Raw genomic sequence first — 25152 nt, 5'->3', positions numbered from 1 at the left:
GAAAGGGACAGAAGTCACTACAATGAAGATGAGGATGATATCCTGATTATCCTTAGAGCGAATGCATGCCTGCCTGCATGAGAAGCACCATGAAGTGTTACAAATGGCTGTTGTGGGATCTTAGAGGAAACATTAATGAGCTCTAAACAGATAAAGATGTACTCCCTCAGGTAGAAGCAAAAACTTACTTTCCAGAAAATCATATGTAAAAGATTAATTTCATGTGGCCTTGGAGTAGATGGTGGTTAGGAATAATTTCAAGCTAGAACTTATGTTTAAGGAAGAATTTCGCATTCATAAACTACAACAACATGACTGTCCAGACCTTTAAATGGATACGTTAGCCTGAGATAAAACAATACTTGCAATACTACGACTACTTTGTAAGATGTGCAGAACCCGAGATAATAGCCCTTGGAATTAAGGGAAACATGGGAAGCTTCCTTGGATCCAAGCTACAGCAGCTTAGAAGGAATGAGAGGAATGGAATGGTGTCTGTGAATTTTCAACTCTCTGGATAAAGTATGTCTGCATGCTTTAGGGGTAGAGGTGATAGCAGTGGGAACAGGACAATGATCCCACTCTCTCCTTTAGTGTTGGTAAGAGTTATACTGTTAAGTGCTCCAGGCCAGTTCTCTAATGACCTTGGAATACCCCTCTGCTATTCAAAAGGAAGCTGGCAGATTCTTTAATTCTGCTCTTTGAAATGTTAAAGTTGTATATTTCACAATACTTGTGGATGAAATAACATAAGCAATAGGTTGGGAGTTCGTCAGACCTGGGTTCTATCCTGGATTTAATGCTTACTAACTATGCAACTCTGTACAAGTTGCTCATCCTCCCTGAGCTTCAAGTTTCTCCACTGAAGAATCGGAATGAATATACTTTAATTTCCAAGGTTGATGTGAGGATTAAATGTTATAATGCCTAGCAAAAGCATATGAAATTGTTAGCTTCCAAAATAGTCCTAGGTTCAGTCTACTGACCCTCAAAAAGCAGGTACAATTTATCCATGAAAGAAGAATATATGAAGCTTAAATTTTTCTATGGCTGAAAGCAGGAAAATCAGGCTCAAAAAACAAAATGTTTACCGAACAACAACTGTGTGCTTAGTTGCTTTATTTGCTACAAGAATATTACATTAGCACTTATGACTAGTAACCAGGTTAATTTTTTCCTAAAAGGTCAGGGTTATTTCATATTTACTGAGGACCCACAAAGAGCCAAGTTATATCAGAGCATGGACAAGATTCCATTTATTCAGGCCATAAAGTAATTTCTCTGTTAAAAATGTGATGGCCCTGGAGGCTCCAGCACTCAGATGCCATCATTTGTACCTGCTTTGGAGAACAGAACACTTCTGCCCACATTATAAGCCCATACCAAGAAGTTTTTTAAAAGGTGGCCAGAAAAAGGACATACTTGTTCTTGGGTTAGCGCCTTTGTTCTGTATAGATCTGTCCATGGGCTCACTATGGATCTTCATGCCAGGTTCCAAATCTATTCATAACGTGCAGCCTGGACACCATGATGTCACACCTTCCTCTAGAGTTGGCTATCTACATATTGACATACTAAATCAACATTCTTCATGACACCTCTTCTTCTGCTCACTACTGAATATGTTTTTTTTTTTTAACATCACCCCAGAAAATAACTGGATAATTCTGAAGTTCACTTTCAAGTCCTCTCATTTTGATCTAACATTCCAGCGTCTGAGCTCACTGACAGCCTGACAAGCAACACAGCACAATGGTTAAGAGGTGCCATGGGCCAGAATATCTGCATTCAAATCCTAGCTCTGTCATTCTTCTGTGTTACCTTGAGCAAGGCTTCCTAACCTTTCTCTCTGACTCAGTTTCCCCAGCTACAAAATGGAGACAATATCAGTATTTCAAAGAACTGTGAAAAGTAAATGAGCTGGCACCTAAAATGCACTTAGAAAGAAGCCTAGACATAACAATATTCAGTACATGTCTTTAATTATCTTTAGATGTTCCAGTAAGGACTCACCACCTCCTTACTGTCTAATCTGGTCTTCAATAAGATGTGTAGCCAGCAACATGTCTAGGTAGGTTTACTTTTTGCCCTGGCCCTGTCTAGCTTATGCTGTCATAGAACTGACCGCTACAGACTTGATAAGACATCTTATATGGAATTTCAGAGTTTCCATGAGCTTATAAATGCTTGCTAATTTTCCTAACATGTACACTCAGGAAAAGAGATATATAATTTATTGTCAGGTGCCAGATGACAGAATATGTTTAGGCACTTTCTATCACATGTTGTTCAAAACAGCCTTGGTTTCCCATGAAAGCAGTGAATTGGGATAAGCTACCCATTAAAGAGTTAAGTTTTTTACTACTCCTGAGTTAACAGTTTGTCTACTATATCTATAATTTACCCAATGTCAGAAATCCCATGGGGCTCTTAGCCAAAGTGAATAACTGAGCTATGTTTTCCTTACAGGCAATATAAAATGTGTATCATGAATCATAATCTGATATAAAGAAGAAAAAATAATGGAATAATTATATATATGTAATAATGGTGTCTAGTCAAAAAAGAGGAAAATGCTTTACTGACATAGTTTAGGCAGATGTTTTCAATCAGATTAACCATTTGTAGAGTCTTTGTAGTAAACTTATAGAAGAAAAAGCGAGACTGGAGAGAAACAGCCAAATGGTCAGCTAAAAAGGCATAAGGCAATGAAATATTAAACTACCAGTTAATCTCACTTTGTTTCAAACTAAATGTATAAGAATATGAAGATTAGTATTCACCCTATGCAAAAGAGCATAAAAGCTAACAAATTTTATTTCAATAGATTCAGCAGACAGTTTATAGTCTGTATGTAAAACTCAGTTAACACAATGAACTGAAAAGCTGAATCTGTAGACATTAGAGCTAAAGAGGAGTCTCAAGCATATCTCCAAAGAGGGCCCATGATGAGCCAAAACATACAATAACTATGTGTGAAGGCCAATGCACCGTATTTGGGGACATGAATAGTTTCTTCAATTTAAGAAGGTATTATGATCTTGGGGAAAGTAATTAGTGAAAAAGAGTTGGGAAGAGGTTACTTTTACGTGATAGTATCTGTTTAATTTAACAAATTAATAAAATAATTTAGAATAATGGATGAAAATCCTTTTTTCTGAAAGGCTCTGAACATTAGGGATGTGATCATAATGAAAACTGTATAAGCTCATGTTTCTTGAATTTAAAGTAATTTTTACATTGCTTTTATTTGCTTGCAATAGAAAAGGTGTATAATTTGGCTTTGGACTTTAAATTACATAAAATTTAAGTTGGTAGTACATGAAAATAAACAGAGGCCTGTTTTCTGGTTTTCCTTTTCACAGAAATTACATATGTTTATTATTTTTAAAGGAAAATAATTGGGTAATTAACACCTAAATGTTGTCCGTCATGCAATAGAACAATATTAAAATGCAAATAAATAAAATGTCCTCAATGTGAGAATTTCTTTATGCTGTGAATATATGTGGTCCAGAGTTGCTATTTGACCTATGTTCACTATCTCTAGAGTAGATATGTATACTTCTGCTGGCATATGAATATTCTATATGGAAAGATCATTCTGATCTAATATTACTTAAATGCAAGGTGATATGCATTTTCAAATACTGTATGTGCAGGAAATGATATGAACAATCCTCAAACTTTAAATTCTATATTCATGTGCTTTTGTGCCTTTTTAGAATGCTTAAGTGTTAACATGAAGTCTGTGATTTTTCAAAGTACTGAATATAAAACAAAAAATTGTTATCAGATAGGAAGATGAATCCTAACATTTAAATTAGACAACTGATAAATTGTCTAATTTAATTTTTTAAATGTATTCAGGACTACATGTCATTTGAATAACCCAAATAGACATAGAGAACATCCAAATTTTCTTTCCTCAACATTCAGCATACAATTTTAGTTATATGACCTTTAATCTGACTTCTAACTAACACTGTGCGTCTTCTCATTTTAATACAATACAAATGACAGAGTTTACTAAGATGTCATTTTAAACAGTTGTAATGTTTAAATTAATCGTAAGGTTTATGACATCTACTATAGGTCCCTAGCATGAATTGACGTACATTTTCTGAAGGAATCAATTGGGTGGTCTTCATTAAAGCTTATGTAAAAGAATAGTATTAGACAATGATACTAACACAAACATCAGTCAAATTTAAAAACAAATTCTAAGTATGAAGACAATTTTTTCATCTGCTTTTCCTTCCTACAGGGTCCCACCTTGTAAGGATATTCCCACTCATCAGCCAGTTCTAACACATCATCCCACAGGTTGGAGTTCAAGCATCAGTTGTTCAGGAAAGCTTTTCCTAACTTTCCTGACTAGTAATTCCCTATTATAAGCATTCATATCACCATGTACCTTTACTAAGGGTGGTGGCCATGGTTACAATGTTCCATGTATATATATACACACACACATATATATGCTTATATGTATATGTATCATATATAGTTTGATAAATATCTACTTATCCTTCAAAATGTACGTGTTTCTATGTCTGTAATGTGCCTATGTTTACAATCCATTGAATTCCCAGCAGTGGTTCATGTTGTTAGCATAAACAAAATTTTCTACTGAAAAAAAAAAAATCACACACCAATCTGAATGAAAATCACACTGATTTTGTAAGCCTTCTACACATAAATCACACAAATTTTCAGTTTTTATGACAACTGTAAATTTATTTTTGGCAGAGATATAACAACTTAGCAAGATATTTTCCTTTACAAATTTCTCAGATTATGCTAGTTAATATGCATCACATACCTATTAATATGCTAAGCTCCAAAAGAAAAATATGTCTTGGCAAATACTTCTTCGTGTTATTTTTTATTTCTTAAAATTTTTTTTTTTTTTTTGGAGACAGTGTCTCACTCTGTCACCCAGGCTGAAGTGCAGTGGCGCTATCTTGGCTCACTGCAACCTCCACCTCCCATGTTCGAGTGATTTTCCTGCCTCAGCCTCCTGAGTAGCTGGGATTACAGGCACGTGCCACCACACCCAGCTAATTTTTATATTTTTAGTAGAGACGGGGTTTCACCATGTTGGTCAGGCTGATCTCGAATTCCTGACCTTCTGATCCACCCACCTCAGCCTCCCAAAGTGCTGAGATTACTGGCATGAGCCACCACACCCAGCCAAAACTTTTATTTTAGGTTCTGCGTACATGTGCAGGTTTATTATATAGGTAAATTGCATGTCATGAGCATTTAGTGTACTGATTATTCAGTCACCCAGGTAATAGGCATAGTACCTCATAAGTAGCTTTTGATCCTCATGTCCTCCCTCCTTCCGCCCTCAAGTAGGCCTGGGTATCTGTTGTTCTCTTCTTTGTGTCCATGTCTACTCAGTGTTTAGCTCCCACTTCTAAGTGAGAACATGCAGTATTTGGTCTTCTGTTCCTATGTTACTTTGCTGAGGATACTGAACTCCAGCTCCATCCATATTGCTGCGAAGGACATGATCTCATCCATTTTGGGGGGTTGTGTAGTATTCCATAGTGTATATGTACCATATTTTCTTTATCCAGTCTACCACTGATGGGTATTTATGTTGATTGCATGTCTTTGCAATTATGGAGAGTACTGAAATAAACATACAAGTGCATTTTCTTTTCTGCATAATGATGTATTTTCCTTTTCAGTATATACCCAATAATGGAATTGCTGAGTTGAATCATAGTTCTGTTTTAACTTATTTCGGAAATCACCCAACTGATTTTCACAATGGCTGAACTAATTTACATTCCCACCAGTAGCATATAAGCACTCCCTTTTCTCTACAACCTTGCCAGCATGTGTTATTTTTTTGACTTTTTAATGATAGCCATTCTGACTGGTATAAGATGGTATCTCATTGTGGTTGTTGATTATTGTTTCTCTAATGATTCGTGATGTTGAGCATTTTTTCATGTTCATCTTAACCACATGTAAGTCTTCTTTAGAGAAGTATTTGTTCACGTCCCTTGCCCACTTTTTCATGAGGTTGTTTGGGGTTTGTTTGCTTGTTAATTTGTTTAAGTTCTTTATAGATTCCGGATGTAAGAGCCTTGTCAGATGTGTAGCTTACAAATATTTTCTCCCATTCTGTAGGTAGTCTGTTTACTGTGCTGATAGTTTCTTTTGCTCTGCAGAAGTTCTTTAGTTTAATTAGGTCCCATTTGTCAATTTCTGCTTTTATTGCAACTGCTTTTGGCATCTATGACATGAAATCTTTAAGGCCTGTGTCCAGAATGGTATTTCCTAGATTACCTTCTGTGGTTTTTATAGTTTCAGGTTTTACATTTAAGACTTTAATCCATCTTGAGCTGATTTTTCTATATGGTGTAAGGAAGGGGTCTAGTGATATCTGCCATTTATTGAATGAGAAGTCCTTTCTCTATTGCTTGTTTTTGTCAACATTTTTGACGATCAGATGGTTGTAGGTATATGGCATTATTTCAGGGCTCTCTATTCTGTTCCATTGGTCTGTTTGTCTGCAACAGTATCATACTGTTTCGGTTACTCTAGCCTTGTAGTATAGTTTAAAGTTAGGTAGTAAAATGTCTCCAGCATTTCTTTTTGCTTAGGATTGCCTTGGTTATTGAAGCTTTTTGTTGTTGTTCCATATGAATTTTAAAATAGTTTCTCTAATCTTTGAAGAATGTCATTGGTAACTTGATATTAACAGCATTGAATCTGTAAATTGCTTTGGGCAGTACGGCCATTATAACAATATTGACTCTTCCTATCCATGAGTATGAAATGTTTTTCCATTTGTTTCTGTTATCTCTGATTTCTTTCAGCAGTGTTTTGTAATTCTCATTGTAGAGACCTTTAACCTCCGTAGTTAGGTGTATTCCTAGGTACTTTAGTCTCTTTCGCCTATTGGGAATGAGATTGCATTCTTCATTGAACTCCCAACTTGGATATTGTTGGTGTATAGGAAGGCTGCTGACCTTTTTTTTCTTTTTTGAGACGGAGTCTTGCTCTGTCACCCAGGCTGAAGTGCAGTGGTGCAATCTTGGCTCACTGCAACCTCTGTCTCCCAGGTTTAAGTGATTCTCCTGCCTCACCCTCCCGAGTAGCTGGGACTACAGGTGTATGCCACCACACCTGGCTAATTTTTGTATTTTTATTAGAGATGGGGTTTCACCATATTGGCCAGGCTGGTCTTGAACTCCTGACTTCATGATCCATTCGCCTCGGCCTCCCAAAGTGCTGGGATTACAGGCGTGAGCCACTGGACCCAGTCAGAAGGTTGCTGATTTTTGTACACTGATTTTGTATCCTGATTGCTGAAGTTGTTTATCAGCTCAAGGAGCTTTTGGGTAGAGACTGTGGGATTTTCCAGGAATAGAATCATATTGTCTGCAAAAAGGAATAGTTTGACTTCCTCTCTTCCAGTGTGGATGCCTTTTACATCTTTCTCTTGCCTGACTGTTGTGGCCAGGACTTCCAATACTATGTTGAATAGGAGTGGTGAGAGTGGGCATCCTTGTCGTGTTCCAGTTTTCAAGGGGGATGCTTGCAGCTTTTGCTCATTAGTAAAATGTTGGTTGTGGGTTTTTCATACATAGTTCTTATTATTTTGAATTATGTTCCTTCAATGCCTGGTGTGTTGAGTATTTCTAACGTGAATGGATGTTGAATTTCATTAAAAAGTTTTTCTACATTAATTAAGATAATAATATAATCATGTGGTTTTTTCTTCTGAGTTCTGCGTATGTAATAAATAACATTTATTGATTTGCATGTGTTGAACCAACTTTGCATCCCAGGGATGCAACCTACATGATCGTGGTGGATTAGCTTTTTGATGTGCTGCTGGATTCAATTTGCTAGTATTCTGCTGAGGAATTTTGCATCCATGTTCATCAAGAATATTGGCCCAAGGTTTTATTTTTTTGGTTGTGCCTCTGTTAGGTTTTGGTATCAGGATGATGCTGGCCTCACAGAATGAATTAGAGGAGTTCCTCCCTTCTCAGTTTTTTGGAATAGTTTCAGTAGGAATTGTACCAGCTCTTCTTTATACATTTGGAAGAATTTGGCTGTGAATCCATCTGGTCCCGGGATGTTTCTGGTTGGTAGGCTTTACTACTGATTCAATTTTAGAAGTCATTATTGGTCTGTTTAGAAATTCAATTTCTTCCTGGTTCAATATTGGGGGGTTGTATGTTTCCAGGAATTTATCCCTTTCTTCTAGGTTTTCTAGCTTACAACCACACATGTATTGGTAACACGTTTCTGAGGGATTTTTACATTTCTTTGGGGTCACTGCTAATGCCCTTTTTGTAACTTCTGATTGTGTTTATTTAGAGCTTCTCTTTTTTTCTGTATTAGTCTAGCAAGTGAAATATCTTATTTCAATTAGTTTATGTTTTGTATGGTTTTCTTTTTGTTTGTTTGTTTGTTTTTTGCATCTCAATTTCCATGAGTTCAGCTCTGATTTTTGTTATTTCTTATCTTCTGCTAGCTATGGTGTTGGTTTGCTCTTGGTTCTCCAGTTCCTCTAGTTATAATGTTAGATTGTTAATTTGAGAGCTAACTTTTTGATGTGGGTGTTTAGTGCTAAACTTCCCTCTTAACACTGTTTTAGCTATGTCCCAGAGATTCTTGCATGTTGTATCTTTGTTCTCATTAGTTTCAAAAAATTTCTTGATTTCTTCCTTAATTTTATTATTTACCTCAAAATCTTTCATGAACAGGTTGTTTAATTTCCAAGTAATTATATGGCATTGGGTGACTTTCTTAGTGTTGATAACTAATTTTATTGTGCTGTGATCCAACAGTGTGGCTGGTATGATTTCAGGGTTTTTAAAAATTTGCTGAGAGTTGCTTTATGTCTGATTGTGTGGTCGAATTTAGAGTATGTGTCATGTGCAGATGAGAAGAATGTGTATTCTGCTGTTTTGGAGTGGAGTATTCTGTAGTTGTCTATTAGGCACATATGGTCAAGTGTTGAGTCCTGGTCCTGAATATCTTTGTTCATTTTCTGCCTCAAAGATCTGTCTTTAATAATAAAAGATCTGTCTTTTAATACTGTTCAGGGGGGTGTTTACATCTCCCACTATTATTGTGTGGTTATCTAAGTCTCTTTGTAGGTCTCTAAAACTTGCTTTATGAATCTTGGTGCTTCTGTGTTGGCACATACATATTTAGGACAGTTATATGTTCTTATTGAATTGAGTCACTTGCCATTTTGTAAAACCCATCTTTGTCTTTTTAAATTTTTGTTGGTTTGAAGCCATTTTATCTGAAATTAGAATAGTAACCCTTGCTTATTTTCTTTTTTCTGCTTGCTTGGTACAATTTTCTCCATCACTTAGCTGTGAGCCTGTAGGTGTCACTGCATGTGAGATGGGTCTCTTGACAAGAGCATACCGTTGGCTCTTGCTTTTTATCCAACTTCTCACTCTGTGCCTTTTAATTAAGCCATTTAGACCATTTACATTTATGGTTAGTACTGACGTGTGAATTTGATGCTGTCATCATGTTGTTACCTGGTTGTTATGCAGATTGTTTGTATGGCTGCTTTACAGTTTTACTAGCCTATGTACTTCAGTGTTTTTTTGTAGTGGCCAGTAACACTCTTTCCATATTTAGTGCTCTCTTCAGAACCTGTAAGGCACATCTGGTGGTAACAAATACTCCTAGCATTTACTTGTCTAAAAAGGATCTTATTTCTCCTTCACTTATGAAGCTTCGTTTGGCTAGATATGAAATTATTTTCCTAAAGAGTGTCAAATATAGGCCCCCAATCTCTTCTGGCTGTAGGGTTTCTACTGAAAGGTCTATTCTTAGTCTAATGGGATTCCTTTTATAGATGACCTGTCCCTTCTCCTGAGCTGCCTTTAACATTTTTTCTTTTATTTTGACTTTGGTAAATCTGATCATTAGGTGTGTTGGGAATGGTCTTCTTGTGTAGTATTTCACCATGGTTCTCTGCATTTTCTGAATTTGAATGTTGGCCTCTCTAGCAAGGTTGGGGAAAATTTCATGGACCATATCCTCAAATATGTTTTCCAAGTTGCTTGATCTTCCTTTCTTTCAGGGACACAAATGGGTCATATATTTGGTCACTTTACATAATCCAATATTTCTCAGAGGTATTATTCATTCTTCTTTATTTTCTTAAATTTGTTTTTGTCAGTCAGACAAAATACTGTCAGTCAGAGTTATTTCAGAGAGCAGATTTTCAAGCTCTGAGATTCTTTCCTTGGCTTCATTGATTCTGTGGTTAATACTTGCAATTGTATTCTGAAATTCTTCTAGTGAGTTTTTCAGCTCAATTATCCTCAGTTTGGCTCTTTCTTAAAACTGCCATTTCATCTTTCAGCTCCTGTATCGTTTTATTGTATTCACTAGATTCCTTGGATTGGGTTTCAACCTTCTTCCGAATCTCAATGATCTTCATTCTTATCCACATTCTGAATTCTATGTCTATCATTTCAGCCATTTCAGCCTGATTAAGAACCATTTCCAGGAAACTACTGTAGTCATCTGGAGGTAGGAAGACACACTGGCTTTGTGAGTTGCCAGTTCTTATGCTGGTCTTTCTCATCTGTGTGGGTTGATGTTCCTTTAATTTTTGATGCTGCTGTCCTTTGGATGGGGTTTTTGGTTTTATCTTCTTTGATGCCCTTGAGGAGTTAAGGTGGGTTCAATCAACTAATTTCATTTCTAGATTTTAGGGGAGCAAGGTTCAGCTTAGCACTCCTGGGCTGCATGCTTTAAATTGGGGGGGTTGGTATCAGGCACTCAGCTTTGTTCTCTGGTCCCTCAAAGTTAGGAACCTGCAGGCTGTAGAGACTGAGGCTTTCCTGGTCCAGGGGCCACAGAACTCTGAGGGGGGAGTGGGGCAGGAAGTGTCAGGCAAAGGGCTTCATAGAGGCAGTGGCAGTGGGATCTCTGCTTATTCATGAATGCCATCAGTCATAGCACATTGCAGGGTACACTTGTGTTGGCTGGGAAGGGGCACTGGCAGAGAGAGGCAAGGTTGCCAGAACACACCCACGTCTGCACTAGCAGCAGCAGCAGCAGCTCAGTTCTTCATTTTGATTCTTCAAAACAGCAAAATCAATTGTTTCAGAGGAAAAATAGTTTATTTAAAAATACAGGGTAAAAACAAATTGTGATTGTAGTCCAAATAGAAAATGTTGAGGCCAAATTTGACTCCAAATAGAAAGTATGAGGATTTAATGAGGATTTAAACATCCTCACAGGATATATATGTGTGTGTGTGTGTGTATATATATATATTTAATATATTAAAGAAGTAGAATATAATACATATCATGTCATAAGCCAGAGGAAGAGTAATGCTAGACCATTAATTATGCATGAAGTGGGAGGGAATTGGGAGAGTATATAACAGAAGAATCAGAAAATTGATGTTTATTACCTAACATTTATAAAACCCAAACATATATATACATATATATGTATATACATGTACATATACATATAAATACGTATATACATATACATATATATATTTTTTTTTTTTTTTTGAGATGGAGTCTCACTCTGTCACCCAGGCTGGAGTACAGTGGCACAATCTCAGTTCACTGCAACCTCTGCCACCCAGGTTCAAGCGATTCTCCTGCCTCAGCCTCCCGAGTAGCTGAGATTACAGGCACCTGCCACCAGGCCCAGCTAATTTTTGTATTTTTAGTAGAGATGGGGTTTCACCATCTTGGCCAGGCTGGTCTTGAACTCCTGACCTTGTGATCCACCCACCTCGACCTCCCAAAGTGCTGGGATTACAGGTGTGAGCCACCACACCCAGTCCCAAACATATATTTATATAAAAAACCAATTGTAAAAATCTCTTACCATTGATTGCATCATAATGTTAACTAATTTCCAGTGTTTCCAAACTTCCTAAAGTACTCAATAGAGTACTTTAAAGATTTAAATGTGTAAATTTTTTCCCCTAAAGGAAAGTTGTCATGTATGCATCAGTGAAAATTTCCTTGGCGTGAAATTGCTTTCTCAGAACATCTCAATTCTTCTGAAATATAATTTCAATTATCTGTGAGACAACAGAGTTAAAGCAGATTGAGAAGAGAAAAACATACAGGGACATTTTAGTTCTGAAAAGGCAGTGCCTACTAGAATGTTTTTCTCCTTTAGAGAAACTCTGTTGTAAAGAAAATTTAAAGCAAAAAATAGCAAGCTTCAAATACAGTTAAGAGGAAATTAACAAACACTTTAAACCCAAGTAATAATGGTGAGGAAAACACAAAAGAAAAAACTGAACAAGAGAGTGGGATAGACTGTAAGACTTCTCCAAAGAAAATTAAAAGTCACACCTTAACTAATTAATACCTACATACTAAAACTGGAATTCAACTTGAATAAACAATATAGCAGATTTTTTTTAAATGTTAGCAACAAAATATGTCAGAAAGCTTTACACACACAAAAGAATGTGTCTAAGGTCCAGGATATTTTGGAAGTAAAAATGTCTAAGAATAAATGATACAACATGAAACAGTAAACAGAAAGTCATCATGTCAGAAGCACCCATGTTTTTCTTAAGTACCTCATGCCAATTTGCTGGCTTCCTTTGGAATTACTTTATTTTGCTTTGAATTGTGGCCAATTTTTTAAAACTACAGTATAAAACTAAAACGAAAAAATTAGGGAAAGTTTGGAAAATCATGAGGAAGGTAACTCGACTATCTTTCAATTGTTGTTTATTTTTTTTCTGTAATAAAGTTGGATGGTATTCATTTTATTTTTACAGTTGTGCTTTCTCTTTAAATACATGACGGCTGGGTATGGGGGCTCACGCCTGTAATCCCAGCACTTTGGGAGGCCAAGGTGGGTGGATCAAGAAGTCAGGAGTTCAAGACCAGCCTGACCAATATGGTGAAACCCCATCTCTACTAAAAATACAAAAATTAGCCAGGCGTGGTGGCACACCTGTAGTCCCAGCTACTGGGGAGGCTAAGACAGGAGAATTGCTTGAACCCAGGAGATGGAGGTTGCAGTGAGCCAAGATCGAGTCACTGCACTCTAGCTTGGGCAACAGAGCAAAACTCCAATTCAAAAAAAAAAAAAAGATTTAAATGTGTACTTTTAATTTGTGGTATATTATATAATAAAAATCATTTTTAAAATCTTAGCAAAAGAACATATTTTTGTGGATACCCTTCTCAAATATTATTTCTCCAAGCATATATAGGTTTTATAATTATCTCAGGTGATATAGATTATGCAGACTATAATCACTACCATGCTATTATTTTGTGTCCTTTCTTCACTTAAAGTTACAAATTGTATTTTTTAATAGCTGCAATAACATCTCTCATTCCATATAACCTTCTTACAGTGTGACTTTGACTCTTGCAGAGGTGGAGTCCATATTCCTGTTCCTTGAATCTTGGCCAATTTATGACTATGGTGAGAGTGATGCTATGACTTCCAGCGCTAAAAAGGTGATATACCTTATACCTGGTTCCTTTGGGACACTTGCTCTTGGAATTCTGACACAATGCCATGAAGAAGCCCAAACAGCCATGAAGAGACCCACCTAGAAGGGAACAAAGGCCTCAAACATTCAGCCATAGCTGAGCACCCAGCTGATAGCCAGCACCAACTAGTCAGCCACATAAGAGAGCAACCTCATAAGTGGATGCTTTTGCCCCAAGTTAAGGCTCCCCAGGTACTAGTATATGGAACAGCATGGAACTTTCCCCAACAAGCTCTGCCCAAAGTACAAAATCATGAGCTAACTAAATTATTCTTATTTTAAGAAGTTTTAGGGTGGTTTGTTACATAGCAACAGATGACCAGATACTTACCCTTATATCATAAGATCAATTATCATATATATTAGTTTATATCAGTTTAGACCACATTATATTCCAATAAATGCAGGCATTGTAATTTAAATAGAGCGTCTCTGAAAACTGGATATTCTTAAGAGTTGTTTCCTATAGTTTATTTCCTGTATATCAAATGCCACAAACAGAATAATTAGATCAATAAATACAAATATTTTTAGAACTCTCAATCTGCAAGGTCAACTAGCTTTCCAAAAATGTTGCATCAATTCACACTGTCATCATTAATGTATGAAAACTGATACCTCACCAGCATTGGTTAAGTATAATTTTTAAATGTATTTATTTGGTCATTTGCTTTGGGTAAAATGGCACTTCTTATTGTTGATTAACATAAGAATTAAACAGTCATGTTTTTTCTATTTATTTCCACTTTTGAATGAATTGTCTGTTCATATCTTTTGCCATTTATCTAATGATATCTTGATGGTTTCATTAACAATATCTCAGAGTTCTGAACATAAGAAAAATACTAACCATTTGTCTTTCATATTTCTTAGAAATATTTTTCCCAATCTCTATGTCTTTTGTGGCATTTCAAAATATAGGTTTGAATTTTTATGCAATCAAATGTAATGATCTTTTCTTTGGGTTTTTTAATATATATATATATACTTTAAGTTCTAGGGTACATGTGCACAACGTGCAGGTTTGTTATATATGTATACATGCGCCATGTTGGTGTGCTGCACCCATTAACTCGTTATTTACATTAGGTATATCTCCTAATGCTATCCCTCCTCCCTCCCCCCTCCCCACAATAGGACCTGGTGTGTGATGTTCCCCTTCCTATGTCCAAGTGATCTCATTGTTCAATTCTCACCTGTGAGTGAGAACATGTGGTGTTTGGTTTTCTGTTCTTGCGATAGTTTGCTGAGAAGGATGGTTTCCAGCTGCATCCATGTCCCTACAAAGGACACGAACTCATCCTTCTTTATGGCTGCATAGTACTCCAGGGTGTATATGTGCCATATTTTCTTAATCCAGTATGTCATTGATGGGCATTTGGGTTGATTCCAAGTCTTGCTATTGTGAATAGTGCTTCAATAAACATGCGTGTGCATGTGTCTTTATAGCAGCATGATTTATAATCCTTTGGGTATAAACCCAGTAATGGGATGGCTAGGTCAAATGGTATTTCTAGTTCTAGATCCTTGAGGAATCGCCACACTGTTTTCCACAATGGTTGAACTAGTTTACAGTCTCACCAACAGTGTAAAAGTGTTCCTATTTCTCCACATCCTCTCCAGCACCTGTTGTTTCCTGACTTTTTAATGATTGCCATTTTAACTGGTGTGAGATGGTATCTTATTGTGGTTTTGATTTGCATTTCTCTGATGGCGAATGATGATGAGCATTTTTTCATGCGTCTGTTGGCTATATGAATGTCTTCTTTTGAGAAGTGTCTGTTCATATCCTTTGCCCACTTTTTGATGGGGTTGTTTGTTTTTTTCTTGTAAATTTGTTTGAGTTCTTCATAGGTCCTGGATATTAGCCCTTTATCAGATGAGTAGATTGCAAAAATTTTCTCCCATTCTGTAGGTGGCCTGTTCACTCTGATGGTAGTTTCTTTTGCTGCACAGAAGCTCTTTAGTTTAATTAGATCCCATTTGTCAATTTTGGCTTCTGTTGCCATTGCTTTTGGTGTTTTAGACATGAAGTCCTTGCCCATGCCTATGTCCTGAATGGTATTACCTAGGTTTTCTTCTAGGGTTTTCATGGTATTAGGTCTAACATTTAAGTTTCTAATCCATCTTGAATTAATTTTTGTATAAGGAGTAAGGAAAGGATCCAGTTTCAGCTTTCTATTTATGGCTAGTCAATTTTCCCAACACCATTTATTAAATAGGGAATCCTTTCCCCATTTCTTGTTTTTTTCAGGTTTGTCGAAGATTAGATGACTGTAGATGTGTGGCATTATTTCTGAGGACTCTGTCCTGTTCCATTGGTCTATATCTCTGTTTTGGTACCAGTACCATGCTGTTTTGGTTACTGTAGCCTTGTAGTATAGTTTGAAGTCAGTTAGCATGATGCCTCCAGCTTTGTTCTTTTGGCTTAGGATTGTCTTGGCAATGCAGGATATTTTTTTGTTCCATATGAACTTTAAAGCAGTTTTTCCAATTCTGTGAAGAAAATCATTGGTAGCTTAATACGGATGGCATTGAATCTATAAATTACCTTGGGCAGTATGGCCATTTTCACGATATTGATTCTTCCTATCCATGAGCATGGAATGTTCTTCCATTTGTTTGTGTCCTCTTTTACTTCACTGAGCAGTGGTTTGTAGTTCTCCTTGAAGAGGTCCTTTACATCCCTTAAAAGTTGGATTCCTAGGTATTTTATTCTCTTTGAAGCTATTGTGAATGGGAGTTCATTCATAATTTGGCTCTCTGTCTGTTACTGGTGTATAAGAATGCTTGTGATTTTTGCACATTCATTTTGTATCCTGAGACTTTGCTGAAGTTCTTTATCAGCTTAAGGAGATTTTGGGCTCAGACAATGGGGTTTTCTAAATAGACAATCATGTCATTGGCAAACGGGGACAATTTGACTTCTTCTTTTCCTAACTGAATACGCTTTATTTCTTTCTCCTGCCTGATTGCCCTAGCCAGAACTTCCAACACTATGTTGAATAGGAGTGGTGAGAGAGGGCATCCCTGTCTTGTGCCAGTTTTCAAAGGGAATGTTTCCAGTTTTTGCCCATTCAGTATGATATTGGCTGTGGGTTTGTCATAAATAGCTCTTATTATTTTGAGATACGTTCCATCAATACCGAATTTATTGAGCGTGTTTAGCATGAAGGGCTGTTGAATTTTGTCAAAGGCCTTTTCTGCATCTATTGAGAGAATCATGTGGTTTTTGTCTTGGTTCTGTTTATATGCTGGATTACGTTTATTGATTTGCGTATGTTGAACCAGCCGTGCATCCCAGGGATGAAGCCCACTTGATCATGGTGGATAAGCTTTTTGATGTGCTGCTGGATTCGGTTTGCCAGTATTTTATTGAGGATTTTTGCATCGATGTTCATCAGGGACATTGGTCTAAAATTCTCTTTTTTTGTTGTGTTTCTGCCAGGCTTTGGTATCAGGATGATGTTGGCCTCATAAAATGAGTTAGGGAGGATTCCCTCTTTTTCTATTCATTGGAATAGTTTCAAAAGGAGTGGTACCAGCTCCTCCTTGTACCTCTGGTAGAATTTGGCTGTGAATCTGTCTGGTCCTGGACTTTTTTTGGTTGTTAGGCTATTAATTATTGCCTCAATTTCAGAGCCTGCTATTGGTCTCTTTGGGTTTTTGTTATTGTTGTTTCTCTAATTTGTTACTCATTAGATATTTAATAGTTGTACATTCTTCTAATTTGGGTTGTGGATTGATTTTACTTTTACTTTCCTATAGCATATTCTGGATTTTTTGTGGGGAATGGAAGTTTTAAGTGTACAAGAAGAGATGCAGATATAGATACTTTGTTCTTTTTAAATTATAAAATAATTGTTATAACCCCTATACTGAAGAATCTTCCTACCTTCTTTTTGGCATATCATGAGATCTTTAATCATGGATTTCTTTGTCTCAAAAATGTGTCTCTATGAACAATACATTGGGATACACTTTTTTAGTCACTAAATTATATTTAGCAGAAGTAAGTCAAATTTCTAAAGATTTAGGACATAAAAAACACCTAATGCTGAAAAGAAAATACAGGCTTTAATAACTTGCTAACTACCTAAAACATCTGAAGCATCTCTTATACTGTAGTAGGAATCATTTGCAGGAAAAAGATTGGCTTTTATCACTTAAAAGTCCATGAGTTCTACTTTTAAATACATATTTTAATTTTGTAAAATAATTATATTCTACCACAGTATATTCTATTGATTACAATAAAGATTAAGTCTCTGGCTGGGCATGGTGGCTCACACCTATAATCCCAGCACTTTGAAAGGCCGAGGCGGGTGGATCACTCGAGGCCAGGAGTTTGAGACCAGCCTGACCATCATGGCGAACCCCCATCCCTACTAAAAATACAAAAATTAGCTGGGTGTGGTGGTACATGCCTGTAGTCCCAGCTACTTGGGGTGCTGAGGCACAAGAATCACTTGAACCCAGGAGGCGGAGGTTTCAGTGAGCTGAGATCACACCAGCCTGGGTGAGAGAGTGAGACTCTGTCTTATTAATAATAATAATAATAATGATAGATTAAGTCCCTAAAAAATAGAACTTTTAAAAGCCCACTTTATCTTAATTTCTGCCTCTAATATTTCTAAATCAGAATAAATATGAAATGGAAATAAATATTTACCTGGAAGAATTTAAAACAATGGGTTTCAAATGCCACTCCATGATCCAGTGCCATAATGACACTCGCATATTCTGCAGAGTTTAATAATACAAATTATTGCTCCCTTTCAACTACCCATCCAAAGACATTCTCATTCAGTAGCTCCAAAAGATTCAAGCATTTGATTGTGTCATTTTATCTCACACTCCCTTCCAAAAAGGGACTCCCCAAAGAGCTACACTCCCCAAAGAAGTGGCTCACATCCTTCCTAAAGCTGATTTCTTCATGTGGTTCTAAATCCTGTGTGTTCTTGCTCCAGGATCTTTTTCCTCCCACTCTTATGTCCCCCATCTCAATTAGGTTATGGTTTTGTTTCATTTCACTTTAAATTCTCATATGCCATTAACTCCCTCAAATGTTCACAAGTCTCTCATTTTTAAAACAAATTAACATTTTGCCTCTATTCCTTTTCTAGCTATTATTTTATTCCTGTATCATTTATCGTGCCCATTTTTTCTCAAATAAGTGATTTAAACATCCTATCTCTATCTCTTTGATGCCCAGAAGTCTGGCGTTTTTCCTAACTCTTTCATGCCAAATCCAGAGACTGTTTTTCATTCTCCTTTACTCTCCTGCTGCTGTTTCTCGTTTCTTCATGAAACTTTCTTTGTTTGCTTGGCTTCCATGGCATCCTACCATCCTGGCTCTTTTCTTAGCCTTTTGGATATGTCTTTTTCTGCCTTAATCTCTCAATAAGGCTTCTTTCCCTGTAATGAGGACCACCAATACTCTAACCAGAGAGGGCTTCTCCTCCATAGATCATTCTCTGAGATCATCCATTCTTCTAACTTCTGTTGAGATGACTCACAAATCCTTATCTGTGATTCTTACTTATTCCTGATATTTTACCCATGTCACTATTATTTGATAGTTACTCTTAAGTTTCTCAAAACCAGAATCAAAATGCTGAAAAATAACAATGTTATCTTCCTTTACAAATAGATGCTTCTCCAGAAATAACAGAAACCCTTGAGTTATTCTATTATTATTATTTATAATTCGCCTACTACTAAGTAATTTTGAGGTATTTTTAATGTATTTTTAAAAAATACACCAAATCCAAAAAATAAAATAAACTTAGTGTGTGTCATGAAGAGAAGTAAGTATAACAGAAATGACTTTGGTTAACCAATCTTAAAATGCTCTTTGAAAATGCAAAAAAAAAAAAAATTTAAAACATCTACAAAAGTATATATAAAAACAGTTTACAAATATTGAAAAAAGGTAAGTTTATTTACACATTTTTCCAGCAAATCATGAACTTCTGAAAGGCATTTTCCTATATCACTTGTTTTTTTTTTTACATATTCTGAGTATCAAGATATGCATAATAATATAAAATTGGCAACATGGCATTCATTAAAGAAAAAAACATTACAAGCTCTTAAGCTAAATCGTAAATTCTCATTTTATCAATTTTAATAATGTTAAAATGTAAATTTTGATTGAGATACAAGCTGTGTTAAATATGGCATTCCAAAGTCAGGTGCTGGACCAAGATTGCAATTTTCAAAAGAAGTATCTAAAAACCACGTAATTCTTAAACCCTACATCAGATCGATATTACTGGCATAATAAACATAATAAAAATTGAGAGCAGATTTTTGCAGAGCTTCTGTCCATGATGAACCTCCAAATCACAATAAAAGGGAGCGGTATGTAGGTGCCTGATCCTTACCTTTCAGTTAAATATATGGCCCTCAAGGTTTCAAAGTGATATAGTACAATGGCATCCGAGTTTTGACTAGAAAATCTAAAAAATGAGAGGGTGGCTATTCAGTTGTTCTGATGGAGAGAGCTGTGATAGAATCAGTCTATACTCCTAGAATTTCTTTGGTCAAAGAATGTATATTTGCCATGACCCATATGTGGGTCATGTTTGAGAGAGTGCTGGTGGGGTCATCTTAAGTCTGGTCCAGAAGAGCCACCTGAAGAGGAAACAAGACCTCAGAAGAAACCGTGTCACCAGATGCATATAGACTGAAGAAGGAATAAGTGGCTACTTAGAATCAAGATATGTTTCTCTTTGTTAAAGAAACAGAAGGTGAGTGAGTCAAAAGATGGAGGAGAAAGTGCCCACAAGATAGTGAATCAGCTTTAAACATGAGTCCAGTTTAAAACAATAGCAGTCAGGTAAAAATTTTCTTGTTCTTTTACCTCTTCTTCACCACTGCAACCCCGTTTGGGTCAGTAACTGTACCTGGAACACTGGTGAGAAGGGGTAAAAGCACAGGATGGGAAAGAGAGACAGCTGGCCTTACCCTTCTTTCTCATATTGAGGCAACTGGCCTGCAATAACAGAAGAAGCCTCAACTTTAAATTAAGGTTGTAGTTTTGACTATTACACTGAATTGCCAGACATATTAAGTGGTGAACTGAAACCGTGTTTGTACTTTAAAACAATAGGGTTTTCTATACCTAAAAGTGACCTGAAAAGTCATGAGACATAAATGAAATTCATCCAGGTGTAAGGGGAAGTTGGGCTCACTGAAGTGCACACTGAATACACACCACAATTTGTGTTTGTCTTCATGGAAAGGCTATATACTCATACATGTATACACACACACGATGCAAAATGCATACGAAACTACATCATGGTGTTAATTCTTCAAATTTCATTTAATAAGTTATGTAATTCAAAGTTCAATTGACACACATCACGAAAATGTAATGCACTGCTCTTTCAAAGAAACTCCACAACTCAAAACTTCTACTCTTAAATTATGAGAATTTGTAAAAGGATTTATTATTACCAACTGTTCCTTCATTATAAATGAAAAGAAATTAAACTTGGGATGCAGTCAATAGATTATGTTGCTAGATGAAATGAATACATTAAAAGTTTCATTTTAACGTAACATTTGTGAAGGCAAGTCCTGAAAAAAACAAGCAAAGCTAAAGAGTACTTTAAAAAAAAATTTTTTTTTTTAAATTTTGAATGACTTACATTAGCAGTACAACAAAGGTATACATGTGAAAGATACTATAAAGAATCAGGTTTATTCTTGTTTTTAAGAACCCTCAGCTCCCCTATCCAATCAAGGATATCTGCTTTCTTATCTAGCTCAGCAAAAAGATTTATAATTCCATCACAGTGCCTAATTTCCTTTTACCAAGTCTGTGGTATTCACTGTAATAGACTATGGAAACAATTCATTAGACAAGCTTACAATGGGACTTGTTCCCATTACCTATACTTTACAAGAATGAATTTGGAGGAGATGCAAAATAAAAAGGCAAATCATGGCCAAATTGAGAGCTAACCATTGAAAACCCTGAAACTCTGTACTTGGTGATATGTAAGAGTTAGCAACTAACAGTTACTGCAGAAAATATTTTATGCTTGTACTTTTATCAAGAGTTATATACATTAGGAAAAAAACCTTTCAATATCACATTGTAAACACCAAGTAATCCTATTCTACTGAATTATTTTTGCAACATCTCTTCAGAGGGTTTTAATGTACAATTATAACTTTTACAGATACAACAAGTTGAACAAGTTTGTAATAATACCTTTGACTCCTTCTCCAATATTTACATGTAGCCAGTACTGTCTTTAATCTTCCTCCTTTCTCCATTTGCTTTCCTATTTATCTTTGTGCTTTTCATTGGCATTTTCAACTCAGAGGACAAGAACATCTGAGTACATATTTTCATTCCCCTATGTAAATTCCTCAATGAGCAGGAACAATATCATATTTATATTTGTAACCCTCACTACTCTTAGCTCAATGTTTTGCACATATTATATTCCCAAAGCATATTTGATGACTTACTCTAAGATGAGAGGACCCTTCCTAACCTGAACCACAGTTCTCAAGTAGCTGGGATTACAGGCATGCACCACCATGCCCAGCTAATTTTTGTATTTGTAGTAGAGACAGAGTTTCACTATGTTGGCCAGGTTGGTCTCGAACTCGTGACCTCGTGATGGGCCCATCTCAGCCTCCCAAGCCAACCTGGATTTCTGACCATTGCCAGAAGCCAGGCTCTGGTGATGCTATCTTCTGTGTCTTTGCCAAAATGATTGTCTGCATCATAACACTTGGCTTTCCTATAAATAATGGTCACTTATCTAGACTTTCACTAGACTCCTTGAAGGTCAGTCTCCCTACAATAATCTACTCTGGAACTTTCCTATGGCCCACTCGCCACAGCCCAGCAGACTGTTCCCAAAATCCTTGGTCTGAATTATCTCATTCCAAACTCAAGCATGCCTATCAGAAAGGCATTCTGCTTTATGCAAACCGATGAAAGGTGCCTGCCAGCTTCATATCCTAAGCATTTGTGTTATGATCCAGGTAAATGCATTTATCATTATATAGTATTTATGCATTAAAGTCTTAATTATAGAAAATTTACAGCATGAAACGTGAGCAGAAAATTAGCTCCTTTTACTTGCCCATTACATTTTATGACAGTTATTCTGTCCATGTCAGAAAAGAAAATGATTTTAGCTTCTCAGAAATAAATGACTCACACAGAGTATGTGGTCAGTACAGATTTTTTTAAAAACCAAACCGTATTTTAAAACAGATGCTGTGATTGTTGTATATCATTTTATATTTTAAAAGCATCAATTTGAATTGGGTTTAGGAAGAAGTTACAGTCTCTAGCCCATAAAAGGTTGTTTGTATACCAACTTATTATAAACATTCTTATTCTTAAAATTTATAACTTCTAAAGATTTTTCAAGGAATGACTTGTTTCCTTTAAAAAAACTCCAGTGTTTCCCATATTTTCACCTATCTATTCGCACCAAACTCCAGCTTAAGAATCTAAAAGTCCCGCACCAAGTGGCTCATTTGATAAGTTGCACAACCTTAACACTGTTAAACAATTATCATTTCTTTTTAAAAAATAATGCACAATTGCCTGATTTCTACACATATCAAGAGTATTACACAAAAGTGTACATGGATAACTCTTAACAAATTTTGTTCAAAGAAATCTTTCTAGCTTATGTCTCCTGGCCATTTCAATTCAATGTAACTTGTCCATTTTAATGTTTAATTATGCTGCCAATATGTTTATAGTTCCAGAATTACCATTCTATGTTCCCAACCCCATTCTATTAAGGGTTCACTATCCTAAGGGAAGAATCTAAAACTTAAAAATATTAATGAGAAAAAAACTGTATTAGAAGATTTACTATTGGAGCCTCTAGAGCTACAAACAATCCAAAATACTTCTTAAATACTTGGCTATAGGCCAAGCTCATTACATTTCTGTATTGACTCAAACACTTTCATTGGCATTACCATAGTAAATTTGCAGATGGAAACAGTATAACTTTTTACAGAAAGTTATACAGAAACTACATTACAGAAAGTTAAACAGAAAATATATTTGAATAATTGAATACTATTGGTCTTAACCATATATTCAGGATTTACAACATGTGAACTATTATATTGAGTACTTCCTATGCATAATATCACTTGAATCTCATAGAAACCCAGTGGTATAGGTATTATTAATTCCATTTCACAGATAAAGGAACTAAAGTTTAGATTCTAAACAGGGGCAGGATCACATAGCCAAAATAAATGGTTAAAAAAAGGTGTGGATTCAAACCCATACCAATTTGATACCAAAGTCTACTCTCTTAATTCATAAAACACATTGTTTCCCTAAATCTACCTAATCCACACTTATTGTTTTAGAAGAAGTCATTGTGAATACAATTATGACATATCAATAAAAAATATGAAAAAGAGAGAAGTCTTTGTGGAAATGAAAAACTCTTCAATGTTATATTATTGAACTGCTTTAATGGTCTGCATCAATAAGTATTCTTCTGGCTTCTTTCAGAGTGCAGCATCTTAAGAGTTTGGCCCAAAATAATCAGACATTCACTGGATAGAAAGTAGAACATCTTAATTATCACCATCACAGTGGAACACAGAATTACTGCAAAGGATGACTTTGCGAGCAACAAACTTAAAAATGCCTGGGCTTTTGCCAAACAAGTGGATTACATGCTTATTCATTTTAAGAAAGAAAAGAGATATAGCATGAAACTAGAAAGCAATGAGATCAGAGTTGACAAGTAAATCAGTGAAATTAAAGTATCTTGAGTCTTCTAACTGGTCATCCATTATTTACAATAAAACTTGGCTGAAAAATGGGATCAAACAGAGAAAACATTAGAAACCTAGATGTCTAAATGCCCCAGATATACACTTAGGATTAGATATATTTGTATATTACTACATATAACGTACAAATTTTTATTAAAGAAATTTCAGAAGTGTGACTGTATAATAGAAAATGCAAGCTGTCCATTCTAAGAAACTTCTGATCCAGATTGAAAGGAAGTTATCTTCATCAGACCGCAAGTGCATTGAAGAGCTGGCCAATGCTTTGCATTTTGGTTCTAGATGGTTGTGAGTTCTCTGCTGAACACCTTCCTAGATAATTAAACTTTTCTTCTCTTGCTCTCACTTCCTTCACACTTTAGTGTAGAGGCAGTGACACAGACGGTGTTAACCTTCACCTGTCTCAGGAAGAAGGCCTTTCATATCTGCTTTAAATAACTAGATCTGAAACAACAGGCCCACCAGACAATGTTAGTCCATTCACCTATCTTGAGAGTGTTGGCATTTTAAAATAAGACAAGAAGGCTGGTTTATAAATACGACAAGCAGGAAAGGTGAACCCACAATTTTCAGAGCAAGACAGAACTTCCAGCATGTTTTACCCACTACCATCTCATTCAATCATTCAACTGGCAGTGCCAGGGGAAACATAAACTCTTCCTGTGATATATTCTTGGCTTTGCAAAGTCTTAGTTCTAGGACGCAGTAGGAAAAATAGGAACACAATAAACTGAAGCATTATTAAAGTTTTCTGCCTGATAGAACGCATATATACCAGAGCTCGTTTGATTCATCAAAGTTCTGAGTTAGAGTAA

The 25152-nt window shown here is 36.0% G+C and overlaps 1 protein-coding gene and 1 long non-coding RNA gene across 16 annotated transcripts in view; one reads left to right on the top strand and one right to left on the bottom strand.

The window, feature by feature from the left end:
- The window catches only part of LOC105481485 (mono-ADP ribosylhydrolase 2), a 2105812-nt gene that overhangs the window by 1816391 nt on the left and 264269 nt on the right, over positions 1–25152 (bottom strand). The window contains exon 1 of one of the 15 annotated variants that reach the window (XM_071080865.1): positions 1423–11266. The exons of the other annotated variants lie outside the window; for them this stretch is intronic. Coding sequence (XP_070936966.1) covers positions 1423–1486 — 64 coding nt within the window. The 5' untranslated portion in view covers positions 1487–11266. Of the gene's footprint in view, positions 1–1422; positions 11267–25152 lie in introns of those variants that run through there. 15 annotated transcript variants of the gene reach the window in all.
- LOC139358770 (uncharacterized) lies at positions 484–24189 on the top strand. The gene is made up of 4 exons (XR_011614276.1): positions 484–522; positions 4268–4326; positions 13379–13449; positions 24051–24189. It is a non-coding gene; the product is annotated as an uncharacterized lncRNA (long non-coding RNA).

Source organism: Macaca nemestrina, chromosome 15 (assembly GCF_043159975.1).
Source record: "Macaca nemestrina isolate mMacNem1 chromosome 15, mMacNem.hap1, whole genome shotgun sequence".
Lineage (NCBI taxonomy): Eukaryota > Metazoa > Chordata > Mammalia > Primates > Cercopithecidae > Macaca > Macaca nemestrina.
This window is presented reverse-complemented; position numbering and strand designations above follow the sequence as displayed.